We start from the raw sequence: 22,810 nt of genomic DNA, 5'->3' as shown, positions 1-22,810 counted from the left end.
GGTTCAGACTGGGTAAAAGGAAACACTTTTTCACCATTAGGACAGCCAGGTAATAGAGCAGAGAGCCAAGAGAAGTTCTGCAGTCATCACCCTTGGAGGCTTTTCAACATCTAACTGCAAAAAAACCTCGAGTAACCTGATCTGATCTCATGGCTAACGCTGCCTGAAACAGGAGGCTGGACGAGATCATCTACAGAGGTCACTTCTAACCTGAATTATTTCATAATTCTGTGATTTAAACTACCAAACAGCCACACAAAACCACAATCAATCATAGGCCTCATCACTTTCCAGCTGCAAACTCAAGGGAACAAGAGGTTTCTCTCCCTGACCTGCCCCATTCATTCTCCCACCAGTTTCACCCAGAGGCATCGCAGGCTAATTCACTCCCTTCAGATTTCAGTATAACTCTAATTTAGAAAAGGAATTTACACAGCACTGAACAGAGGGGGAAGCGTCCCATGATGGCATTTAGGAAAAACCATTCCCAGTCTCAACTGGAATAAAAAGGTTCTTATTCTGCACCTAGACAAGCAATATTTTCATGTTTTTACTCCTCTAACAGGACTTTGCTATGATAAACACAGCTTTTCTAAGAATACATTGATTTTAAAATGCAAGATCAAACTCAAATCTAGTAACCACAGTCCTATGAAAGTGAGTGACACAACTCAGCTTTTTTCCATACTGAGGATAACAGCTCTTGCAAGGAAGAGTTGAAAGTTAAAATGAAAAGACATAAGGAAATTGATTGAGTTTAAATGGCTTACTAAGCAAGTATTTACTAATATTCTAAAACTATTGGCAAGCAATGCATTAAAACACTGCTTTGGTAGCAAATAAGGCTACCACTGGAAATGCTGACTGTAGTACTTGATTCAGACTCGGCATTTCTCACATTAAAGGTTCTTCCTCATTAAAGGTTCATTGACTTATGTCCAAGCAACAGTCATTAGTGGAAGAAGGGAATAATTTGTCTTCATGATCCAAAAAATACAAAGTATTCAAAACATTTTTCTTCTTGCAAACATAAGAAAAAATATTAATACCCATATATATATACACAGATCACCCCCCTTCCTGAACATGAAACAGAAGAAAAGCTTCTGGAAGGAATGTAAAAACAAATTTCACTTTGAATATCAGTTCATTAGCAAGTCCATTAGCAATGCTCATCTGCATTCATTTCACACTTACCTCATTTTCAGTCAGACAGTGAAAATGGAGGTTCCTCCAGTGTGCCACATAGGGCAAAAGATGATTATAATTCACAGGGTTACAGTACAGATGGACGCTGTCAGGTTTTATTAATATGATTATATCTGCAACAAGCAGAACAGATATTATCTCAGCATCAAGACTCCACGCACAGAATTATATGGGCACAAAAGAAAAGAACAGAGAAACTGAACAGAAAACATTTTTCCTATATTGTGACTCAATCAAAGAAAATGTTTCCACTATTTGAATACACACTCATTCCCCACTTGTTTAAAAAAGAAACATTTGGCAGCCATACCCGGTTTCAAGTAGAACAGTACTTGTTGGTGTTCAGAACAACTGTGGGTTTATTGGGAATTCTTGCACAGAACTTGCATCAGCCCGTCCTTTGAGAAGCCAAGAGGGTCAGTGCCCAGTCCTTACAAAAACGCTAAACTAGAGCTTTTCTTGCCTGATATTACATCAGAACGTTAGGCCAACTAAAGACTAGCACTATGATCTATGGGACAGATATTCAAAGTTTCATGCAAATAAAGGAATAATAATCTATGATCACAGTGAGCGGCCACCTTTTAAATATTACAGAAGTGAGTTAGTATGTTAAAGAAGCGCTCTGGTATTTTAGAACTCCAGAAGTTTGATCACACAGTCATTTGGAACACATGTACATTGATCCCATGGCTGAAATATGGTAAACTGCATCAAATACCTCAGACTAAACTAGGAAGATATATAAGAAAATGTGCACATTTGTCCAGAGAAGAGGAGGGAGCACAAGGTCCACGGGTACTTAAACCATCTCCTTTTAATTTCCTGTGATTATGAACAGCTTGTGTTGAAAGGGCTACAACCAACTCCAATATTGCTCACCCTGTGATGCACAGAACTTATCCTACCTTTTCACGGAACGTTAATACTTATTATAGCCAACAAGCCCATAGTCTTTCTATTTGGCACATAGTCTTTCTATTTGGAACTAGAAGCAGCGGGTACTCGGGTAGCAGAGTACGTTGGACTAGAAGAAATACTGGAATGGCAGTCATGTTTTCACCACAAGGCAAAGGAAGACTGTGCAGTAATGTAGAAGGCCATCAAATCTGGAAAATCTCTCTGTGATTCTGTCTGCAGGTACATCAGCTGGAACAAGCTGAGATTTGAGGTCGTGAATTGGGAAATTAAGTCTTTTCCAGGACAGTTAGTTTGTAAAACGGGCTGTATTTTACTCCTGAAAAAGCTAAATTATTAACAAGAAAACCTACAAGCAAATAAACCCAAACAAAATCGGGTTTACTCTTTTAATCAAAGCATCTAACAAGGCCGTTGCTGTTTCTCTGATCCTGAACTAAGATATTTTTGTTTTCTGAGCACAGTATCCAATGAGAGACGGAAAGGGCTGTGGGGCATTGGAACAGGCTGCCCAGGGCAGTGCTGGAGTCACCATCCCTGGAGGGTTTAAAAGATGTTTCGATGAGGTTCTTAGGGACATGGGGTAGTACTAGAGTCAAGTTATGGTTGGACTGGATGATCCTGAGTGCTTCTTCCAACTGAAATGATTCTATGATAACGGGCTGCATTTGTCCAGGTTTAGAACATTAGAGGAACATTTTGGACGTCTGCCCCTTTTTCTTGCTCACCACCCTCCCTCCAAAGAGACCAAAGAAATAGCAAAAAATGTTGAATATGTTACTCACCATCAAGAACTTCTTCAGGAAAGCCAGTTCTTTCAAAGTCATTGTTACTCTGGTTGTACAAGCCGAAGAGCAGATAGTTTGCCAGTTCCCTGCAACCTTCATTGTATCGACTGTCTATTCCTGCAAAAGCAAAACCACATGTGAAGTGTTGTGTCCTAACATTGTGCACCTAAAAAGTCTGTTTTCTTCCCTAACAAGAAAACTTTAAAGCAGCAGTATTAACTTAACTCACATAATTGGTGGGCACTTACATCTGTTGAACATATTGTGGAAACGGGGAAGTTTTTTTCGAGTCCATTGCCACATGCTGACATTCCACTCTTGACCTAAATCCACAGGCCTTGCTTAAAAAGCATTAGGTAAGTCTAGTTTTCCACAGTGCTTTGCACCACCAAAGTTCAATTCCATCTAGTAATTCAATCTGAAACATCTGTCTGTATGCAGCATGCATTCTAATTAATATGTTCTTGATTGAAGCTTCCTAACAAACTAATCCTGTGACCTAAATCTCCTGCTTTAGGATACATGATTAAACATTATCAGTATTACAGTGCGGTCCCTGAGTCACCAGAAAGCCAGTGCGGATTTCTAACGAATCATTAAAAGATACTCTGATAAAACATACGGTATATGAGCAGCTTCCAATGAAAGCCTTTTCTGGTCCTTAGGAAAATGAAATTAAAATAACTGAAGATCTGGAGCATGAAGAGATGCAAGATGAATACAAGAAAAAAGGAAACAAGTCACAGATTTAGAAAGTGTTTTCATCTCACAGTCATAACTCCTAATTCTACTGTAATACATCAAGTTTTTTCCACAAGTAAAACTATGCACAAAACAACATCCTCAACATCTACACTTGACAGAGGTCAGACTCTCAACCGCTACAAAATTCCTCATAAACACTACGGTCAGGTTTTCCTACCATGTTATATTAGGATACAGGTAGACGGCTGCCAGCAAATGAAGATTTGTTACCACTGGCCAAAGGAGATCAGTACACTGATAATGTCAGAACTCAGCCTGGGCGTCTGGGTTTCAAAACTTGCATCGGAAATCAAAATGCGCAGGAGTCACCTGAACGCACCAGAAATTTGCACAAACCCTATATTTTCCTAATTATATCCCTTTTTTAAAGCTATATTTCAGCTTTAAAGTGCAAACCAGATGCTACATCTGCATCCAGCTACGGAATCCAACATCTTAATTAACTCTTTTGTTTAGTAACTGGCCTTTGGATATGTTTGGTATATTCCAAGGCATCAGATATTTGGGGTGAGGCTACAGAAGAGACAAATTCAGTCACTTCACGTTGTCCTGAAGCTATGGATCTCTGTAATATTGCTCCTTGCTGATGGCTCCATGGTTATTATTACCAATAAAACACAACAGTGTTGCATTCCTTGAACTGTGTTGGGAAAGGGGAAAGCTCCACCACACTTGCCCTGGCTTTCTCAGCCCTCAAGAATCCTTCCAGCCACAGTCTTTGAATCCTCATTCCTCTGCTATCGAGCTTCTGGCACCAATCTGTTCATATACAAGTCCTTGAAGCATGGTCTTCTTACAACAAGTCACAATTCTGTGTGTTAGGAGACATTCCTTGACAAAGGGAGTCTCAAGAGCCTTAGCAGTCAATCTGTAACTTGCGTCACAGCATCGATAAGACTCAGCTAAAGGCGGCTCAAGGCCAATCACTCATTTTTTCCCCTCTGCTGCAATGCTCCATCTTTGCTGTGCCGATAATTTTCTGCATAGATTGCCCTGGATCTGGGAACTCAGAAAGAAAGCACAAAACAGAGGAGAGAGAACACACTGTGTCTTCTTATTTTATTTACATTTCCAGCCCCATGAAAGCAGGTATACCAATGCAATCAAGAATTCAGTGGGACTGAACACACTAATATTGGTGCCAAATCCCTTGTCTCTAGGTGGGATTTTAGTTAAAATCAAGTACAGAGACTCCCTTCTTCCAGGAAGGAACCATCCCATTGTTCCAGGGACCTCCGTTTAAACTTAATCCGTCTCCTTGAAACCAGATCTAGCATTGGAAAGCCAGCACACACAATGTCCTGAAGATAATCTCTTTTACTTGCCTAACTTTTGAAGGCCACCAGATGAGCACTAATCAGGAGTTGGGACAGTCCCTTTCAGTGGCAGCAAGCTGGTGGATTAGTTGTTCTGCAAGCAGCATTACTTGTGTTTCACCAGCAAACATCACCTATCAGATCAAAAGTTAATCTAACAAAACACCCTCAACTATAAGCCAAACAGTCCCCAAAAAGGTGGTGTGCTCAAAGACAGGCTAACACAAGAGTGGAGCAGAAAAGGGAACAGAGGATTAAAAAGTCAGGAAGATCAGAAGGAAAATGAGAAACTGTCCTTATCTACTATCCAGGTGCATCAGCTCTTCTTCAGGCTTGACGCAGATCTGTCTTCAAAGCTAAATACCAAAAACCTGCTTTTACAGTTAATGACAAAAGGGAGGGAAGACAAAAATGTTAACAAGGGGGACAGCTCATGCATTTAACTCTTGTAAGAAAGGACATGGCTGAGTTTATTGCCTGCAGAGCATTGACAGACTAGTGGGGAAGGAATTAGCGTGTTATAAAAAACACCAACTCCGCATAATATCTGCTTTTGTGGAAGTGGGTTTTTTTTTTAGCATCCAGAGGCTTTAATATTATTCTACAGAAACATATGGAGTTAAATGAACAGATACAGTTAGCAGAAGATAAACAGGAAATGAAACAATGACCAAGATAAGATACCTCCAGAAAGCATATCAAGAGTCCTCAACAGAACAATGGTGAAGGCCATTAATTAGGAAACCCCCACGCCTGTCTCCAGCTGAGCTGAGTTTAGTAACTCCCAGCCTGTTCCTAACCCATCACAAGGGTGTAGTTAGACAATGACTCAGTCTAAGAGCTGCTGCCCATGGAGCCAACCCTGCTCCTTCTCCTGCACTCAGAGCTTATCTGGCCTCTCAACAAGCTGATTCAGTTGGCTAAATTGGTAGAAAAAGTCTGGACAAATACAGGGGGAAAAAAAACATATATATATATATATATATATATATATATATGTATATGTATATGTATGTGTCTGCTTGGTAGGATGAACCAGGTGCAAGATATCAACCAACCACCAGAACTGATGCAAAATGCGATTGAGTAGGAAACAGAGGAAAGGGAAGAAGAGCGGTCTAGGGACAGGCTGAGACTTCTGTTTTGCTCAGCAAAAGGTATTCAGCTCCGCCATCTCATATCTGTGATTTCACAGTTGCTAAGCTGACATAAACACAGCCTACAGGTAACAAAAGTCCTGGGTTTTGTCCCAGCCGTGCACTCCTGGCACGTCCTTAGATATCAAAACAAAGAAGAGCTGTTCCACAACACATTAAACAGCCACGGGAGCTCCAGGGACACCAGGGAGGGCGCAGGAAGGTGAAGCTGGAGAGGGTGGACAGGGCACCTTTGGACAGCTGCCCAAAACCAACATGCAGCTGTGGAACTGCCCTCTAAAAGTAGCACGATAAACATTAAAATAGTCTCCACTGGGAAAGGGAATGGGATGAATAATCAATGTTGGTGAGATTTCTCCCACATCCTACAAGCAAGAGCTCTCTGCAGGTTAGATATAAAAACCAAAGTAAAATAAACTAAACGATTTACTGGTACAGCCTCTAAAGTGTTCTTGTTCTCTTCAGAGAGGATAAAAAACAAATATCAATGTCTGTAAAAGTTTTCCTTAGCTGTGCTGAGCTGCAAACCAGTTTGATCTACAATTAGAACAGCTACAACTACAGTTGGATGCGCAGACATACCCTACCAAAATGAAACACGTGTCCTCAGAAATCAGATCAGCTTCACCGTGACCTTCAAATCTCTGTTGGAAGCTCAGAAGCGAGAAAAAACCGACGTCAAGAAAAAAATACAGTATAACGTAAGTAGTTTGAGATACTGTTTTCTGAGCAGCTTTAACAGCAACACGCCCCAGCTTTTTGAAGATATCTGACGTGCCAACCTCCAAATTCCTTCTCCCTGTCACTTGTGGTGTCTTCTCTCCCCAGCAAAAAATGTCAGAATGCCACCATTCAATCACTTTGAAATTAGGTACCAGTATCCTTTTTAAAAAATTGGCTGTAACTATATTTAAATAATTTTATCAATAATTAGCCAGTAGTCATCTCTCTTTGGAATCCTACGATGCTGGTTTTAATTTCAGTATAAATATTAACCTACCCAAAGTGAAGCTGTGAAAGTTTATATTGTTTTTATCTCACCACCCAGTGTGTAAAATTGAAGTTGGAGTGAGGGAAATGCATTAACTCCAGTTCATTAAAGGCAGCCAAGTGAAATACAACACTGTGAAAAACACAAAGTTATAAGAGTATCTACTTTCCATACAAGCCAACAGGACTCGAACTGTAAGACTACACATTTTTTGCCATCTGAAGCTTGTATTTGAAGACAGATTTAATGCATTTACAACAGAGTGACATGCCTGCTTAATCAGAAGTTATGTGAGAAATTCAGCAGGCTACATTAGACAGGTCAGATTAGACAACAACAGCCCCATTGTGGGTGTTGAAAGAGATTAGGGCAAAGCATGAGTCTAATAACAAAATACTCTTCCTATATTTCCATAACAGAAATGCTTGTTTATTAAGAGGTATGGGCTTATGCATGGACTTTAATACCCCACGTTACACTGCGGATTACACAAAGCAATTTCTTTTGCCTGTAGAGTTTTCCCTAAAGCCGTACAATGTTTTGAGTAACTATTCTTTGCTCGGGCCTTACTGCAGCATCAAAAATAAAACAGGTATGAAATACCACGGTGTCAATGGTGAGGAATGAGAGATGGCACAACTTGCTGTATTTTATGAAATTATATTAGTATCAAGGGAAAAAATACAAGGATTTTATCCTGTATGATTAAGTTTCACTGGAAGGTTGACACAGTGACCTTATTAATGTTACTACCTAGCTAAATACTTCTTAAACTCTTACCCTGGAGAATGTGGGATAGGAAGAGTCACGTTATGCAGTCAGCACAGACTAAAACAGAATTAGGTTACACACATTTACAACACTGTTGTCATTCAGTAAATGAGCTTCTTCAAGTTTTCTTGTTACACCATTAAAAAACCCAAGCTGTTGTATTATTTCCTAATGCAAGCCTGTTACTATACACAGTTTCTTTACAGATACATTAGACATCTCCATCTTTAATGTAATACATTAGTTAAACCATCACTCCTTGGTCCTATTGTCTAAGGAATTTCAACCATCATCCCTGAATTTTTCCTTTAATATCTTGATGCCGATTATATAATAAGAAAGAAGAGCCAATGTTACATACAAAAATGAAATTAAAGCGGTATAAAAAAACCTGTTCCCTTCCTACACCACACTCACACATGTGGCTTTATTACTTATTATCCTTTTCCCCCAGCCCCAGAAGAAATAAAGCACTGAAATCACATGCTGGTTTATGCCACTATTTAACTCGTAACTGCTTCCCAGATTTCTCATGTGACTCTTTAAATGCATTTCAAATTACTCCTCCTGAGGCAAGACCTCCCTCCCTGTAAATTCAGGTTTTTATTAATTGTGTCAGTTTTCTGATTATTCCCCCAGTCCCCACCAAGCCCATTCTCAACCCCCACGCTCCACAGCTCTGTGTATCATGATCCCTTAACCTCGGTGCTCCTCTGCTCTTCTCCAGCCCCTTAATCTCAGCACCTTCTAATCCTTCCCTGCCAGCTGCAACGCATGTGCCTTCAGCCTTGAGCTTTTCTGCCAAGAAAGCAAACACAGCCCACACAGCCGAATATTTACTCCAAAGAGATACAGATTAAATTATTCCCATCTTTCCTTCAATTTGGACATTAACAAAGATTCTCCCTTCTCTCCTCATACTGAATTTTCACAAGGCTTGCAAGAATGCTGATTGTATTATTACTATTGTAGCAAGTTGGCCTGAAATTAGTAAATAGGCTTAAGAATTTACTTAGGGAGAAGAGAGTGTAACGGTCAGACAGCTGTCCATTCACTGCGAAACAGGGCTGGGGCTCGGGCCAGGAAGAAGATCATAGAATCACAGAATGGTTTGGGTTGGGAGCTCTAAAAGTCACCCAGTGCCCCCCCTGCCATGAGCAGGGACATCTTCACCAGCTCAGGTTGCTCAGAGCCCCGTCCAGCCTGGCCTGGGATGTCTCCAGGGATGGTTCATCCACCACCTCTCTGGACAACCTGGGCCAGGCTCTCACCACCCTCATCATAAGTCAAATACTTCCTCATGTCTATCCTGAATCTCCCTCCTTTAATTTAAAACCATCACCCCTTGTCCTATCACAACAGGCCCTGCTGAAAAGTCTGTCCCCATCTTTCTTATAAACCCCCTTTAAGTATTGAAAGGCTGCAATGAAGTCCTCCCAGAGCCTCCTCTTCTCCAGGATGATTGACCATCCTTCTGAAACTCATATTATCAGTGCAATGAGAACAAGGCCGGGGGAGGAGAAGAAAAAAAAAAGAAGTAAAACTAACCTAAAATGCAAAGGATTCCATCAGGTTGAGATTTGCTGCTCTGAGTCAGGATACTCTGAATGTTTCGAAGGCGGCTGCAGCTGCAAAAGAAAGAGAATTCATCCTTAAGGTCAGTGGTTTTACGGTGCTCCAATTTGGTAGGCTCTAGAGTTGACCTAGCTTTTTTCTTTATTATATGAACTAAGTGGATGCAATTCAACTCGTGTATCTGTTGTTTGAAATACATTTGGATCTCATATCAAACAATCCCCAGATTATTTTTTTTGGTCAACTAAAAGATGAAGTACACAGCCATGAGAGAAGACCAGAACCCCTAACTACCCCTTCTAACCAAGTGCCCTGTTAATCTCTAACCTCTAGCAAACTTTTCTGCTCAAGTTTCCTCCCACCAAGCCAGTAACACGTTTTTCTCTACCACAGGAATAGCAAGAGAAGCAACATGGGCTGCTGATGGTAAAAAGTTGCCAAGGGAAGGGACTGCGGTGGGTCCTGCACCCCAAGAGGAGTTTGCCAAAGATGATTTTCAACACCCCCAGCACCATTGGACACTCGCACTCTGTGTAACTACACAACACAGACACATCCCAGCCTCTTATTTAAGCTTCAGGTGCTATAGTTCTTCCTGGCACAACTCTCTAGAATTGTATTTAGTCCATAATGGGAAAATAAAGAGCCAATACTCTCATGGAACAAAAGAACAGCTCAACTCCAGAAGGGTATCACTTTTTAAACAGGGATTCTTTTCCTCTGCAAGACAAATTAACAAACTGAACTTATATTCGTGTGTTTCCAGTCAAAAAGCAAACCACAGCCCAAACCAACTCTAAACGAGTAATACTTCATGCCAACTATAAAAGCAGTAACGTTTTTCCCCTCTATACCCAAAGAAGTATCTAGATCATTTTCATGAGATGCATCTTACCTTTCTCACGACTTCTGTACTAAAACAATTTTTTCTAAAATGAACGGTTAGGGAAAATTGTAAGGCTAAAGTATAATTTTTGATAAGCCACATTAAAAAGAAATGAAATAGTACCAAGTCGTGCCAAAATTTTAATAAACTTTATAGAAGAATTCATTTTGTTTAATTTAGTTGTCCAACATACATCTTAAAGCCAGGCAAAAAATTCAGCTACAAGAGCCACACAGAGAGTAACAGAATTTGTGCTTCTAGGCAACATTTTGTGAGCTTGTTTTAATAGATAGATGGCAAGAAATGTCACCATGTTACTGAATGTGACTCCTTGTTTATATAACTACGAGCTGTTCAGCTCTAGGAAACAAATGCCTCCTCCAGCAGCACTGCAACACAGCTACATTTATCATCTCAAATAAACAAGAATTCCTCTGATTGTAGCTTCTTAAGCCAAGTAAAAACCAGATAGATCTACAATACTACAATTATCATGCTCTACTTTCTCTGAAAGACAGAATGAACACGAAAGGTTCACATTATAGCTAATGTAAGTACAATTCGAGCATCCGCAATAGAAGACAGAAAACATTTGAAGATGCTTTCACGGGAAGCACAAAATCAGTGCAAAACACTCCCGTTTTATTTTTCCCAATATTAGGTTCCCTAATTGAGTCTCAACCCCTCAACTATTTTTTTCCAGAAACTTTCCAATCCATTTTATATGTTGCACTGTATCACAGACCACCATCTGAATAAATAGATGTTTCAATCCATCCTGAAATACCAAAACAGAAATTAAACCCACCGATGACAGCAAAGACAACTAAACCAGGTACAACCAGATGTTGTTGCCCATGCAGGTGATGCTATGAAGTCCATGAAAGAAACACTGAACTTCATGTTGCACATTTTTCCAACTTCTAATTATTTGTTCTCTAAAACACAACCTAAAACTGAATTACACGGGTATCTGATCTTAAGATTCTGGATCTTATTGTGGAAGATTTTCATGCCGTCATTAAACAGGACCCCAGACCAGCTGGGCAAGATATTATCTCCTATGGTAAGATAAGCAATGCTCATATTTTTATACTTCCCAAGTCACAAGATCAAGAGGAGAAAAAAGATTCTAGATGCTTCACTGTGGGCACAAACAAATTTGCCTTATTTCATGTGTCAGTATGCAAACAAACCCACTGTTATTTAAGGAGCAGCTGCAGGCATGAAGAATTGCTAGAGCCCTGTAAAACACTAGGGAATGGAAGCGCTTCATGTATAGACAACGCCCGAATGATAACAAAACAGCTTCTTAATCTATTAATTCAAGAGAAATTCACGTTTCCCGAGACTATGTGAAGGACAGACAGAAAGCAGGACAGACACAAGCCCAAGGACTTGTGCAGTGACACAACAGCAGCTTCCAGACTGACTCCTATTAAAACATTGACCATATCAGAGGAGGCATCTTCCCAATGCTGCTCAGAGTGGGAAAAGAAACTGTCATTCAAAATAAATATGTTAGGAATGCTTCCAATCCAAAGGCACAAGAGGTAGAGCTTTTTAATCAACTCCTCTCATAAACAAGATGCAAAAATCCCTCTTCTACTTCTCTTCAGCTTTTACTCTCAAGGCAAATTTAAGCAATTCTCCAGGCAAAGACAGGTTTGTCTGCATTGTAAAATATTCTTTAAACCTCTTATGCATTACAAACACAGCATGAAAACATACCTTGATTTGGTTATGATTTTTTTCCCCTTCACCGATCAGTTTTGAAGGAATGGTTAGAACTAAATTTGACAAAGAACAAGTGCGAAACTCATGAGGAAAGATATTCCCATTCATTAACACATTCTTATCACACCAGGTAAGTCATTCCCAAAATCTTGAAATTTCACACTAACAGCTCTAATGAAAGGGAAACATTATCAAATATATTTATAATTAAAAAAAAATAGTGGTATGAGCCTGTCAAACGAGACCAGAGCAAAGTAAAATACACAAGGTTTTTGTCTTCTTGAGCTCCATGAGAGTTGTTTTCTGATCTGTAACAGTAAATTGAGGTGGTGAGAAAAGTTCTCAAATGAAGCTGCTACGAAATTTCTGCCAAGCAAAGCTGATTGTCAGTGTTACATTATCTTCAAGAGACAGTCCTGGCATAAAAGGAAAAAGCACAGGGCAAATTAAATGTTCATTATTTCATAATGAGATGTTTGACCATAAAGATGTTTATTTACATCTCAATATTAAACAGCCTCGAGCAGAATATTTTCCTCGCCTCATGTAAAGAAGTGGTTTCTATGAAAGAAAACTCTGAAAAAACTTCTTCATAGAAATATCTTCCATGTCATTCCAAGTGTGTATAAATCATGACATTCAAAGGCTGACATTAAAAAGAGAAGACTTCTGTGTCGGAAGAAAGATGTTATTCACAAGTTGTGAAGAGAATAATTAGAATTCTTACTACATGCTTTTAAACAATGCAAGTAAACTGTGTATAAAGGATTTATTTAAAAAATGGCATTTTCTGGCATTTTCTTGCATTTTGCATTAAAGAGTCATCTGACAAAAACAAAGAAACCACCCTGGGAACGACATTCCATGACTTTTCCTGCCTCCAAAGCCAGTGCTCTAGCACGGGGACTGAGTTCTGCTCCTTTTCATTTGACCATAGGAACACAATTTCAAACAGAAGCAATAAAGAACGCCGGTATAACCCTCCGGGCTTCAATACACTCTCCTGGAAGATGTGGCTCTGGATGCACCCACATGTGTAACTACAGCTGGATTTTAATAACTCGAGCCTGAAAAAAATCAGCATGAGGTGTGTTGAAAAAAACACAAAGCCTTTTTCTAAGGAAATGCCACATGTCTGAACTTCAGTGGGACTTGAAGATAGGAAATACTTAAACGAGGTCTATTCCAACCATATCCAACAAGGCAACCATAACCAGGCTGCTTGAGAAGTGGATAAGGAGTTAAAGTGTGAATTTTTTGAACTGTTGAGCAGAAGATGCGATTTCTACATCAGCTTCAGCCACTACAGGAGCCCACGGTGCCGCAAGGGACAATCCCACACTTCTCACTGCCTTTGTATCTACATTAACAGTCTCGAAGCCACGTGTCAAGGCACATCAGCTTATGGATCCAAACGAACGCTGGCCCAGGAATTAAAGAAGAAAATAATAATGCTTTCAAACAGCAGCAAGCTGACGTGACTGCTGACAAAGGCAGGTCAGAAGGCAATGCTGCATTTTGGGCTGGCATCTGCCAATAAAGCGCGCTCGGGCCAATTAAGAAACTATACATTGAGGTACTTGATATTCTGCTAAGCTTGGACTAGATCCAAAAAGAAGAAAAAGGAGGGGAAGATAATTGACAATCATTAACTTCTAAGAATTAGTGCTCGTCTGTTCACGTCTTCATACTAATTATGCAAAGCACCTCGCTTTACAACAGCCTGGCCTGTCACACTTTGGTAACAGACACGGCGCTGCAAGCCATGTGTGTTGGCAAATAAAGAGAATATTAACAACTCTGCCTTTCTCAATTGCAAAGAATAAAGATTTTTAAATAGCGCCACGCAGTATTTTAATTCTCATTTTACACGTTTCTGCAGCACGCTGCCTTTTTCTGCATCTTTTGTTGCTCGCTGAATTTATTCTGCGCACAAGCTTGTTGTAATCCAGTAGTACTAAAGCAGAGACAATATTAGCATTGATCGCTGATTGATTCCCGATGGATTCCCGCAGGCTGGGTCACCATATGTCTGGGATGGCCGTAGCTGTGGTTTAACGTGCAATTCAGCTGACAAAGGAGGCGATCTCACTGCATTGAGTAGGTTTTGCTTCATATTGGCAGATGTCACGCTCCTCCCCCACAAAGGCTGGGCAGCCTTAAAAACCCACATGGGGTAAAGCTTTGGTAGCAGGGAAATAAGGGGAAAGAATCTGAGACACCCGTGGCAGAGCTTGTGCAAATCCTCGTATGAATAAGGTTCGTCTTCAGGCAATGGCTTGAGGAGATTCATGCTGTCTACTTAAGACGCTGGTATTTAACATTAAGCACTTCATTTTTTAATAATAAATAAAGAGACCGGAAAGATATACCAGTCTATACTTCTTTCTAAATCTCATTTCTTCTTAACTTGCTGCTACCACCATCTGTTTCCACTCTAACCCCCAAAAAATCAAGCTTATTTTTCATGGGCCTTTTGTTGACCTGACAATTTCTAGCAGAAACATTATTATGGTCTGCTTATATTAGAGCATGGGGTTTCCCTGGATTTCCCATAGTCTGACATTATCACCGTCTTAACATATTTGTGAAAACAGAACCAGAAGTCAGACTAAGTTAAAGAGTCTCAAGATTTCATTAATTTCAAAAGCTGTTTATTTGAAATTTAGTATCTAGCTTAAGAGTAATATGCTTTCTCCATTTTATGTTTTCTTAGCTCATTCAAATAACTCTGTTTTGCTGCTTGGCACTCACAAAAGACAACGGCCCTCACCCATCTTAGAATACATGACAATTTTCCAGCTATTTTTGAAATTATTCTAGAATGAACAGAGGGAACTTCACTGAGAAAAGGAGATTAACGCCTTTAAAATCACTTAGCATGTTGAGGAACAGCGAGTAGCAAATATTAAAAGTGGACATAAATGAAGAAATTTCAACTCTGCGTGCATTTTACAAGACCAAAGTCCTCGCTTTGTGACTTGAAATGGACAGTAATTTTCAATTCTGCAATTCAGAGAGCTCAGCACACACAGGAACAGGCACAAATCTCTCCTTACCAAACATTTGGAACTACCCAATGCCGTTTGCAAACCACGAGCTTGTTCAGGATCTTCAGCATATCCAAACAGCAGCACTATTTATTAAAAATTCACATCGCTGTTCACGTTGGTATTTTCTACAACCGTAGCCCTTCCGCATAGTCGTTTACTGTAAGTAACCCACAGACTGAACCTCAACATTAGCGAATGGGCTGGAAACGAAGTCCTTCCGTGGAGGCAATTAAATTATAGGTTGCCCATCACCTCCACACACACGTGCCCGTTAGACCCACAGCCTCAACGCACTCTCTGTTTAACAGGCTGATTTACCAACACTTCACTTTATTAAATGGCAGCATGTTATAGAAGACGCCAACGATTCCCCCTCAAAAAACATTATCGCCTGAGAAAATGTTAATATTTGAAGAACTAGGAAAGAGTAGCAGCTTGAGTGTAATTATTCTGCCATCAGTCAGTTCCTGATTAGAAAGACAAGACAAGTGGCTGGAACTTGAGCAGAAAACAGAAGTTAAGCTACGGTGCCTAAATCTACTTTCAGAATCCATTACTGGACCACAGCCCCCACCACAGCCAACAAGACAGACAATTTACCAATAAACATAATAGCTCTGCTCCTCTCCTTGGCAACTTTCCCTTCTCAAGCACTTATTCTACCTTTTACACAGAATCCCAGAATGTCAGGGGTTGAAGGGACCTGGAAAGCTCATCCAGTGCAATCCCCCCATGGAGCAGGAACACCCAGATGAGGTTACACAGGAAGGTGTCCAGGCGGGTTGGAATGTCTGCAGAGAAGGAGACTCCACAACCTCCCTGGGCAGCCTATTTCAGGCTGGTAAGAAGTTTCTTCTGATGTTTAAGTGGAACATCTTGAGTTCCAGTTTGAACCCATTGCCGCTTGTCCCATCATTGGTTGTCACCGAGAAGAGCCTGGCTCCATCCTCCTGACACTCACCCTTTATATATCTGTAAACATGAATGAGTCACCCCTCAGTGTCCTCTTGTCCAGCTCCAGAGCCCCAGCTCCCTCAGCCTTTCCTCACACGGGAGATGCTCCACTCCCTCCAGCATCTTGGTGGCTGCGCTGGACTCCCTCCAGCAGTTCCCTGTCCTGCTGGAACTGAGGGGCCACAACTGGACACAATATTCCAGGTGTGGTCTCCCCAGGGCAGAGCAGAGGGGCAGGAGAACCTCTCTGACCTACTGACCACCCCCTTCTAACCCACCCCAGGTACCATTGGCTTCCTGGCCACACGGGCCCAGTGCTGGCTCATGGTCACCCTGCTGTCCCCAGGACCCCCAGGTCCCTTTCCCCTACACTGCTCTCTAACAGCTCGTTCCCCAACTTATACTGGGTTGTTCCTGCCCAGATTCAAGACTCTACACTTGCCCTTGTTCTATTTCATTAAATTTCTCCCCGCCCAGCTCTCCAGCCTGTCCAGGTCTCTGATGGCAGCACAGCTTCCAGTGTCACCACTCCTCCCAGCTTGGTGCCACCAGCAAACTGGCTGACAGTCAATCTAGTCCTTCATCCAAGTTGTTGATGAATACATTGAATAGTACTTGTTTCTATTCCTACCAACACTGTAGTCCCCCATCCCTCTTAAGTTTGGCCACAGCATAACACCCAATAGACCCTAAGCCATTTTACTTCCCTAACATGGTAGAAAAACATCCACATTTGTGGAATGGGCTTTGTTTCTTTTTTCCCCTCCTGTACTGCAGCAAGTTCAATTAGCTCCCTCTTTGCAGAGCTAAAATACAGTGCATTCCTTAAAAAAAAAAAAAAAAGAGAAAAATAAAATCAGTGAAACTGTGCTATTATAAAAACCTGAACCTCAGCATAATTACACAAGGAACACATGGCCGCAAACTGCTAATCTTTCAACACAGATACGTCCCCTGTTAAAACTGGTTGGGAAACCACAACAACTCTTTCGTCCCTGCACCACCATGTTCTCCAACTCCCCACTGACTGCTCCTCTGAAGCCAGAGGAAAAAAGCCACATACTTAACCACTACGTGATTAAAAACAGAATGCTTTAGAGGATGAGAATATTAGGCATATAGGCAGAGACAACATAAAAATGAACCCAAGTACTCATTTTGCACTTCCCCACATAGACACACAGTGAGAATATCTGTATTATGTTATCAACATGAGTAATTAATAATGAGGATTTGCCTACTCTATTTTACATAAAGGTAATGCAAAATTGGGTGAGTCCAGGGCCCTACTGAATAAAACAAATTTGCATTGATTTTTGATGGTGATATTTAACAAAAGCATTTTGTATTCTTAAGGAAAACACTCGTTCGCCACTAAACGCAGACACATGAAACATGACATCACCTTCTAAAAAGGCATATACTTTTCTGGGCTATACTCATCTCTTGCTTCGAGGATTTTTTGCTTTTCATTTACACAACTATTCTTTACATTCGTTGCTACAACGCGGAGGGTCGCTGTGGTTAACTCCAGCTCCCAACACACCACAGGACAGAGCGAAACTCTGAAGCATGTGGAAGAACTCCAAGAATTATCTCAGGCCGTTTCTCTCTTCTTTATATAGTCTTAAGAATTTTTCCATTCCTGTTTGGGACTTGGGGGTGGGGGAGGAGGGTAATGGATTGCTTTGTTTTAAGTTATTTTTATTAACTGCCCAGTATCTGCTGACTGCTTGGGAAATTTATTGCAAACACTGGCCTCCTTGCCTCCATCTGGCCTGAAAAAAAATGAAACTGCACCAGAACGAATGTTGAGGAGGAATAAAATTAACGGATGACATGGCTCCTGCAAACACGCCAAATTACAGATGCTGTCTGGATCTCCCAGTGGAGCTGGAAAGCTTGCAGATGTTCACAGAGAGTCTGAATGTTCTCATGACAACTCTAAACCGGGATCTCAGATTACAAAAATCACTCATACAGAGGCTTGAGTGGAAACCATTTTCTCTTTCAGCTCTTTCTTTTTACCATCTTGGTACTTGTTCCTATTCACGAATATTTAGATACTTTCCAGCTATAAATAAATACTAAGCTCTTCCTAAACAAGTAAGATTATTTACTCAGTGAAACAAATATTTCTAAAGGTCACTTTTCCTTTCCCCTTATGATTAATTTCATTTCTAACTGCAGGCAGGGAGGGAACACAAGCATCACCGAACAGCCATGTTCCTGTATTTCAAGCAAACACAACGACCTCCATTTCTCTCTCACAGCGCAGAATTTCTCATTTCACACACATGCTGCCTGAAAAGCAAAATTCCTTTTATTCCCTCCTTGAACAAAATATCAATTTATTTTTTTTTAATATGAAAGCTATGGCAAACATAACCATACCCAGGCAGCTCAGCCGTTTGTTTGCAATTTACATGCAATTCTGCAATTTACATGCAACGTCCCGGTTACTCTATTGTCCAACCGCACTGGTGAATACTTCCATGTATTGTGCTATGACTATTGAAAGCATCAGGCACTTCAGTTCCTGCTTGTTCTTTGTGATATTCGGACACTCCAGCTAATACGCCGTAGCCTAATACACACACGGGTGCACCTTAAGTCTTTAAAAGGAACTGGAGCTTTAGCAACCTGACGATACCTGAGCTGACACCCGAGCTCCCACAGAGCCCACGCTATCATCTCACATGTCCCCACGCCTCATTTCTTGTCAAGTTCCATCCTCCATATTTTCAAAGCTCAAAGAATGTTATTGCCTTTATGTCCTCGAGCAGGACGAGCCACCCAGCAGGTCCCCACACAAATACACCATCTCCTTTCTCTCCACAATCCCTCAGCCCCTCCCAAATCACTGCTGTCCCCATCCTAATTCAGGTTTCCCACTTCTCTCAAGCCCTTTTTCCCCGACTTCCAAGGTAACCCCACATTCATCCCTTTCCAAACCAGACCCAGGCTCAGTTTCCTGCAGTGACACTGCCCCAAACCCACCCCCTCCAGAGGATCCTCTCTCCAACGTCCCCAGATCTCTTTTTGTCCCCCAGTCCATCACAGCCTCCCACCCACCCTCCTCCAGCAGGACCCAGGATTCACCCACCCCTCCACCCAGAAGATCAAGCCAGACCCTGCCTGTCGTCCCATCAAGGCCATCAACGCTTCTCACCTGCAAAATCAACCACCCGAATGATGCTCCATCCCTTCCACCCACAGCCCCTCAAATTCTGCCCCTAACGCTCCAGCCTCCCAAAACCACCCCAGTGGCTCCAAATCCTCCTGAAATACCCTGCAAAACCTTGCACACTATAAAACCTCCCCTTAACGTCCTCAACCTTTTCCAGCCTGCCCCAGCACCTTCAAAGCCATTAGAATCATTTTGGTTGGTAAAGCCCCTCAAGATCATTAAGTCCAACCACAACCCAGCCCTGGCACTGCCCCATGTCCTGAGAACCTCATCTTTGCATATTTTAAACCCCTCCAGGGATGGTGACTCCAGCACTGCCCTGGGCAGCCTGTTCCAATGCCCCACAGCCCTTTGGGGAAGAAATTGTTCCCACATCCAACCTCAACCTCCCTGGCGCAACTTGAGGCCACTTCCTCTCATTCTGTTGCTGAAACATCATCACTCTGTCCGTGTGCTCATCCTCCACTGTTCATTAATTTGTGATTTTTTACGTCTTAACCTCCCCCCCTACACACCCCCCTCCACTTCCCAATGTCCTTAATGTCTTATTTTCTTCCCAGTCACCACCTCCAGTGTCCACAGCTCCTCCCCATCAACCCTTTGGGAAGGGGTTGCATAGGGGGTGCAATGCTGAAGGAGTGATGGGGGGGGGGGGGGGGGATGTCCAGGGCGTTTGGGGGGACAACGCTTTGGGGAGGCCAGGGGACATTAGCCCCGTGAGGTTTCGGGGTGGGGGCGGGCCGGGGTACATCGGCCCCGTGGGGCTCCGGAGTGGGGGTTTCAAGGGCACATCACCCCGTGGGGCTCCGAGGTGGGGGGGTCCTTGTCACAACGCCCCGTGGGGCTCCGGGGGGTCCCTGTCACACCCCCCCCCCCCCCGTGGAGCTCCGAGGTGAGGGGTCCCTGTCACAGCTCCACGGGGGGCTCCGACGTGGGGGGGGTCCTTGTCACATCGCCCCGTGGGGCTCCGACGTGGGGGGGTCCTTGTCACAACGCCCCGTGGGGCTCCGGGGGGTCCCTGTCACACCCCCCCCCCCCCCCCCCCCCCCGCCGAGCTCCGAGGTGAGGGGTCCCTGTCACAGCTCCACGGGGGGCTCCGAGGTGGGGGGACCCTTGTCACATCACTCCGTGGGGCTCCACGGGGTCCCCCCACAACCTCTGCATCACCCTCAGTGCCTCAGCTCCCTTAACGCCCCAGCCCCTCAGTGCCCGCCGGCCCCTCCCTGTCAGCTCCTCAGCGTCCACCCCTCAGCCCCTTCCACACCCGCCGCCTCCTCCCCGCTCCCCGTTACCTGACGAAGGCCTGGGCGGCCCGGGGGCGGCGCGGCTCGGGGCGCTGTGGCGGCAGGAGCAGCGGGGAGCGGCCGCACAGCGCCATGGCGACGGCGAAGCGAGCGCGGCAGGAGGGAGCCGGCAGCTCTGCAGCCGCTGCGCCCCGCCCCGCGCAGAACGCACCACTGCTGGGGGGGGGGGAGGGGGGGGGGCGCGCACCACCTACCCTCACTCTCCGCCTTCCCGGCCGAGCAGAACTCAACCTGGCTTTCTCATTACCTCACACGGAGCGGGGCCGGAAAGGTTTCTACCGTCAGCAACAGCTGTGTGCAAACACTGCGGCGGGTGCAGATGGTTTCCCCCTCCAGAATGAGTGGGCTCGTCCAACTCCTGCCCCCGCGCACACACCCCCGGCGCAGACCTCATTCCACACCACCACCCCCCTCCCCGCTCATGGGAGCGTCCAATCCACACTACAGCCCCCCCCTACCCGCCGTGGCGTGGGCTCGTCCGACCCCACGGAGCCCAACGCGTGGGGGTGATGTTTCGATCTTTTGCTTCCTGTCCTTTTATTTGAAATTCATAGAGAAAAGGAAAAATGGAGATGGAAGGGAGAAACAAAACAAACTTACCAACCGTAACGTTTATGTTTTCATGGTCCAGCTACACTAAAAGACGACATTTCGAAAGACCAATTTATTTTCATGTGGTGGATTTTTAAGGCTCCAAATAATTCTTATTGAGAACTGCCGGTGAAGTCCTAGAGACACATTTTTCTCTTATCACCAAATCACTTTCGGAGGCTGGGTGGTTGCAGGTATAAAAGTAATTATTTTGACAGTGTCTATTATAATGATGTGCATGTATGTTCATATATATATGTCTGTATGTTCCTGTCACACACCCACTCCCCTTACCTCGGAGCCCCGAGGGGGGTTGTGACAAGGACCCCTCCACCCCAGAGCCCCATGGGGCCGATGTACCCTGGACCCCCCACACTGAAACCCCATGGGGTGATGTCCCCATGCCTCCTCAAAGCATAGTCCCCCCAGACACCCCCCCCATCACCCCCTCAGCACTGTACCCCCATGCAACTCCTTCCCAAATTACCATTCCCCCCACCACCGTGCCCCAAAAAGACAGCAGCCGAGTCCAGGCGTCCCTTTGCGGTGAGTCCTCAGCAACCCCCTATCTCCTACGGTCCCTTTGTGCTACCCCCCAAAATAACCTCCCCAAAATCCCCCCATTTCTGCTAAGCATATCTGTGCCAGCCGTGTCCTGGGACCAGCACAACCACTCTCACAGACACCTTTTATTCCCTTTACACCAGAAATTGGGGGTGCGAGGAGAGCAGAGCCTGCGGTCCCCCCTGCAGACTGTCCTGCCCAGCTTGCCACAGGCTCTGCATTTTGACCCCCCCTCCCCAGTCTTTCCCATTTTACTGTTATTGCGTCTTTCCACCATCCCCTTGGGTCAGCGTGTTGCATCATCGCAGAAAAACTAAAAACACCCAGCACATCCAGCTTCCAGCACCGTGATACCAGAGCAGGGAGTCTAGGTCCCGCATACAAACACCCCCAAATACTCATAATTAAAGGACGAAGGTCAACACGATGTGGAGACAGGGTTTAATGAACCGTGGAGGGGCACATAGCTCGGAACCTATTAATCACGCATCCCCCGGCTGCGGGGAATGCGTCTTTCTCCCCGTCATCAAACCCTGGGGGAAAGGAAAGCTGCCCATGGCATGACAAACGGTTGAGGAAGCATTAAGGAAAACTGAATTTGCTGCTCTCATCCCCCATGCCGTGCGTTCCCCCCCTCCAGAAAGCCCAACGTCGATCTGTGATGACCAAACCCTTGTTGTCGTCCTTGCTAATCACCCTGGCTACTCATCCCTAGTGGAGAACGAGATAACGCCGCTTGTCTGCATCATATTTTGATTGTATTGCTATTTGCCAAGAGCAGTGTGAAGCCCTAAACCTGCAGCCGTTGGGTGTGATGGGGACACGGGCTGCTAAGAGCAACCTCCTTTTTGCTTTGCGATGGACCCCCCGATGCAAACGGGGAGCGATCAAGGACGCTTGTGCTCCACACGCACCTCGTTCTTAACTCGGTGCAAGTGAGAACATGTTGCAACGTGTTCTTTCTTTTTCCCCAAAAACTAAATTGGACTTTGCTCACTGCTGTGGAGCAGAGAAGACAAGATAAATACACTGGGCCATGAC

The 22,810-nt window shown here is 43.7% G+C and overlaps 1 protein-coding gene across 1 annotated transcript in view; it reads right to left on the bottom strand.

The window, feature by feature from the left end:
- Window positions 1–20,771, bottom strand: part of DNAAF9 (dynein axonemal assembly factor 9) — a 78,194-nt gene extending 57,423 nt beyond the window's left edge. The window contains exons 1-4 of the mRNA XM_021292872.2: window positions 20,603–20,771; window positions 9,464–9,543; window positions 2,913–3,032; window positions 1,198–1,322 (exon numbers count right to left, since the gene is read on the bottom strand). Coding sequence (XP_021148547.2) covers window positions 1,198–1,322; window positions 2,913–3,032; window positions 9,464–9,543; window positions 20,603–20,688 — 411 coding nt within the window. The 5' untranslated portion in view covers window positions 20,689–20,771. The remainder of the gene's footprint in view (window positions 1–1,197; window positions 1,323–2,912; window positions 3,033–9,463; window positions 9,544–20,602) is intronic.
- Between the last annotated feature and the right edge of the window lie 2,039 nt (window positions 20,772–22,810).

This window comes from Columba livia, chromosome 4 (genome assembly GCF_036013475.1).
Source record: "Columba livia isolate bColLiv1 breed racing homer chromosome 4, bColLiv1.pat.W.v2, whole genome shotgun sequence".
NCBI classification, from domain to species: Eukaryota; Metazoa; Chordata; class Aves; order Columbiformes; family Columbidae; genus Columba; species Columba livia.
Note: the sequence above shows the minus strand (reverse complement) of the source record. Positions and strands in the feature narration are given on the sequence as shown.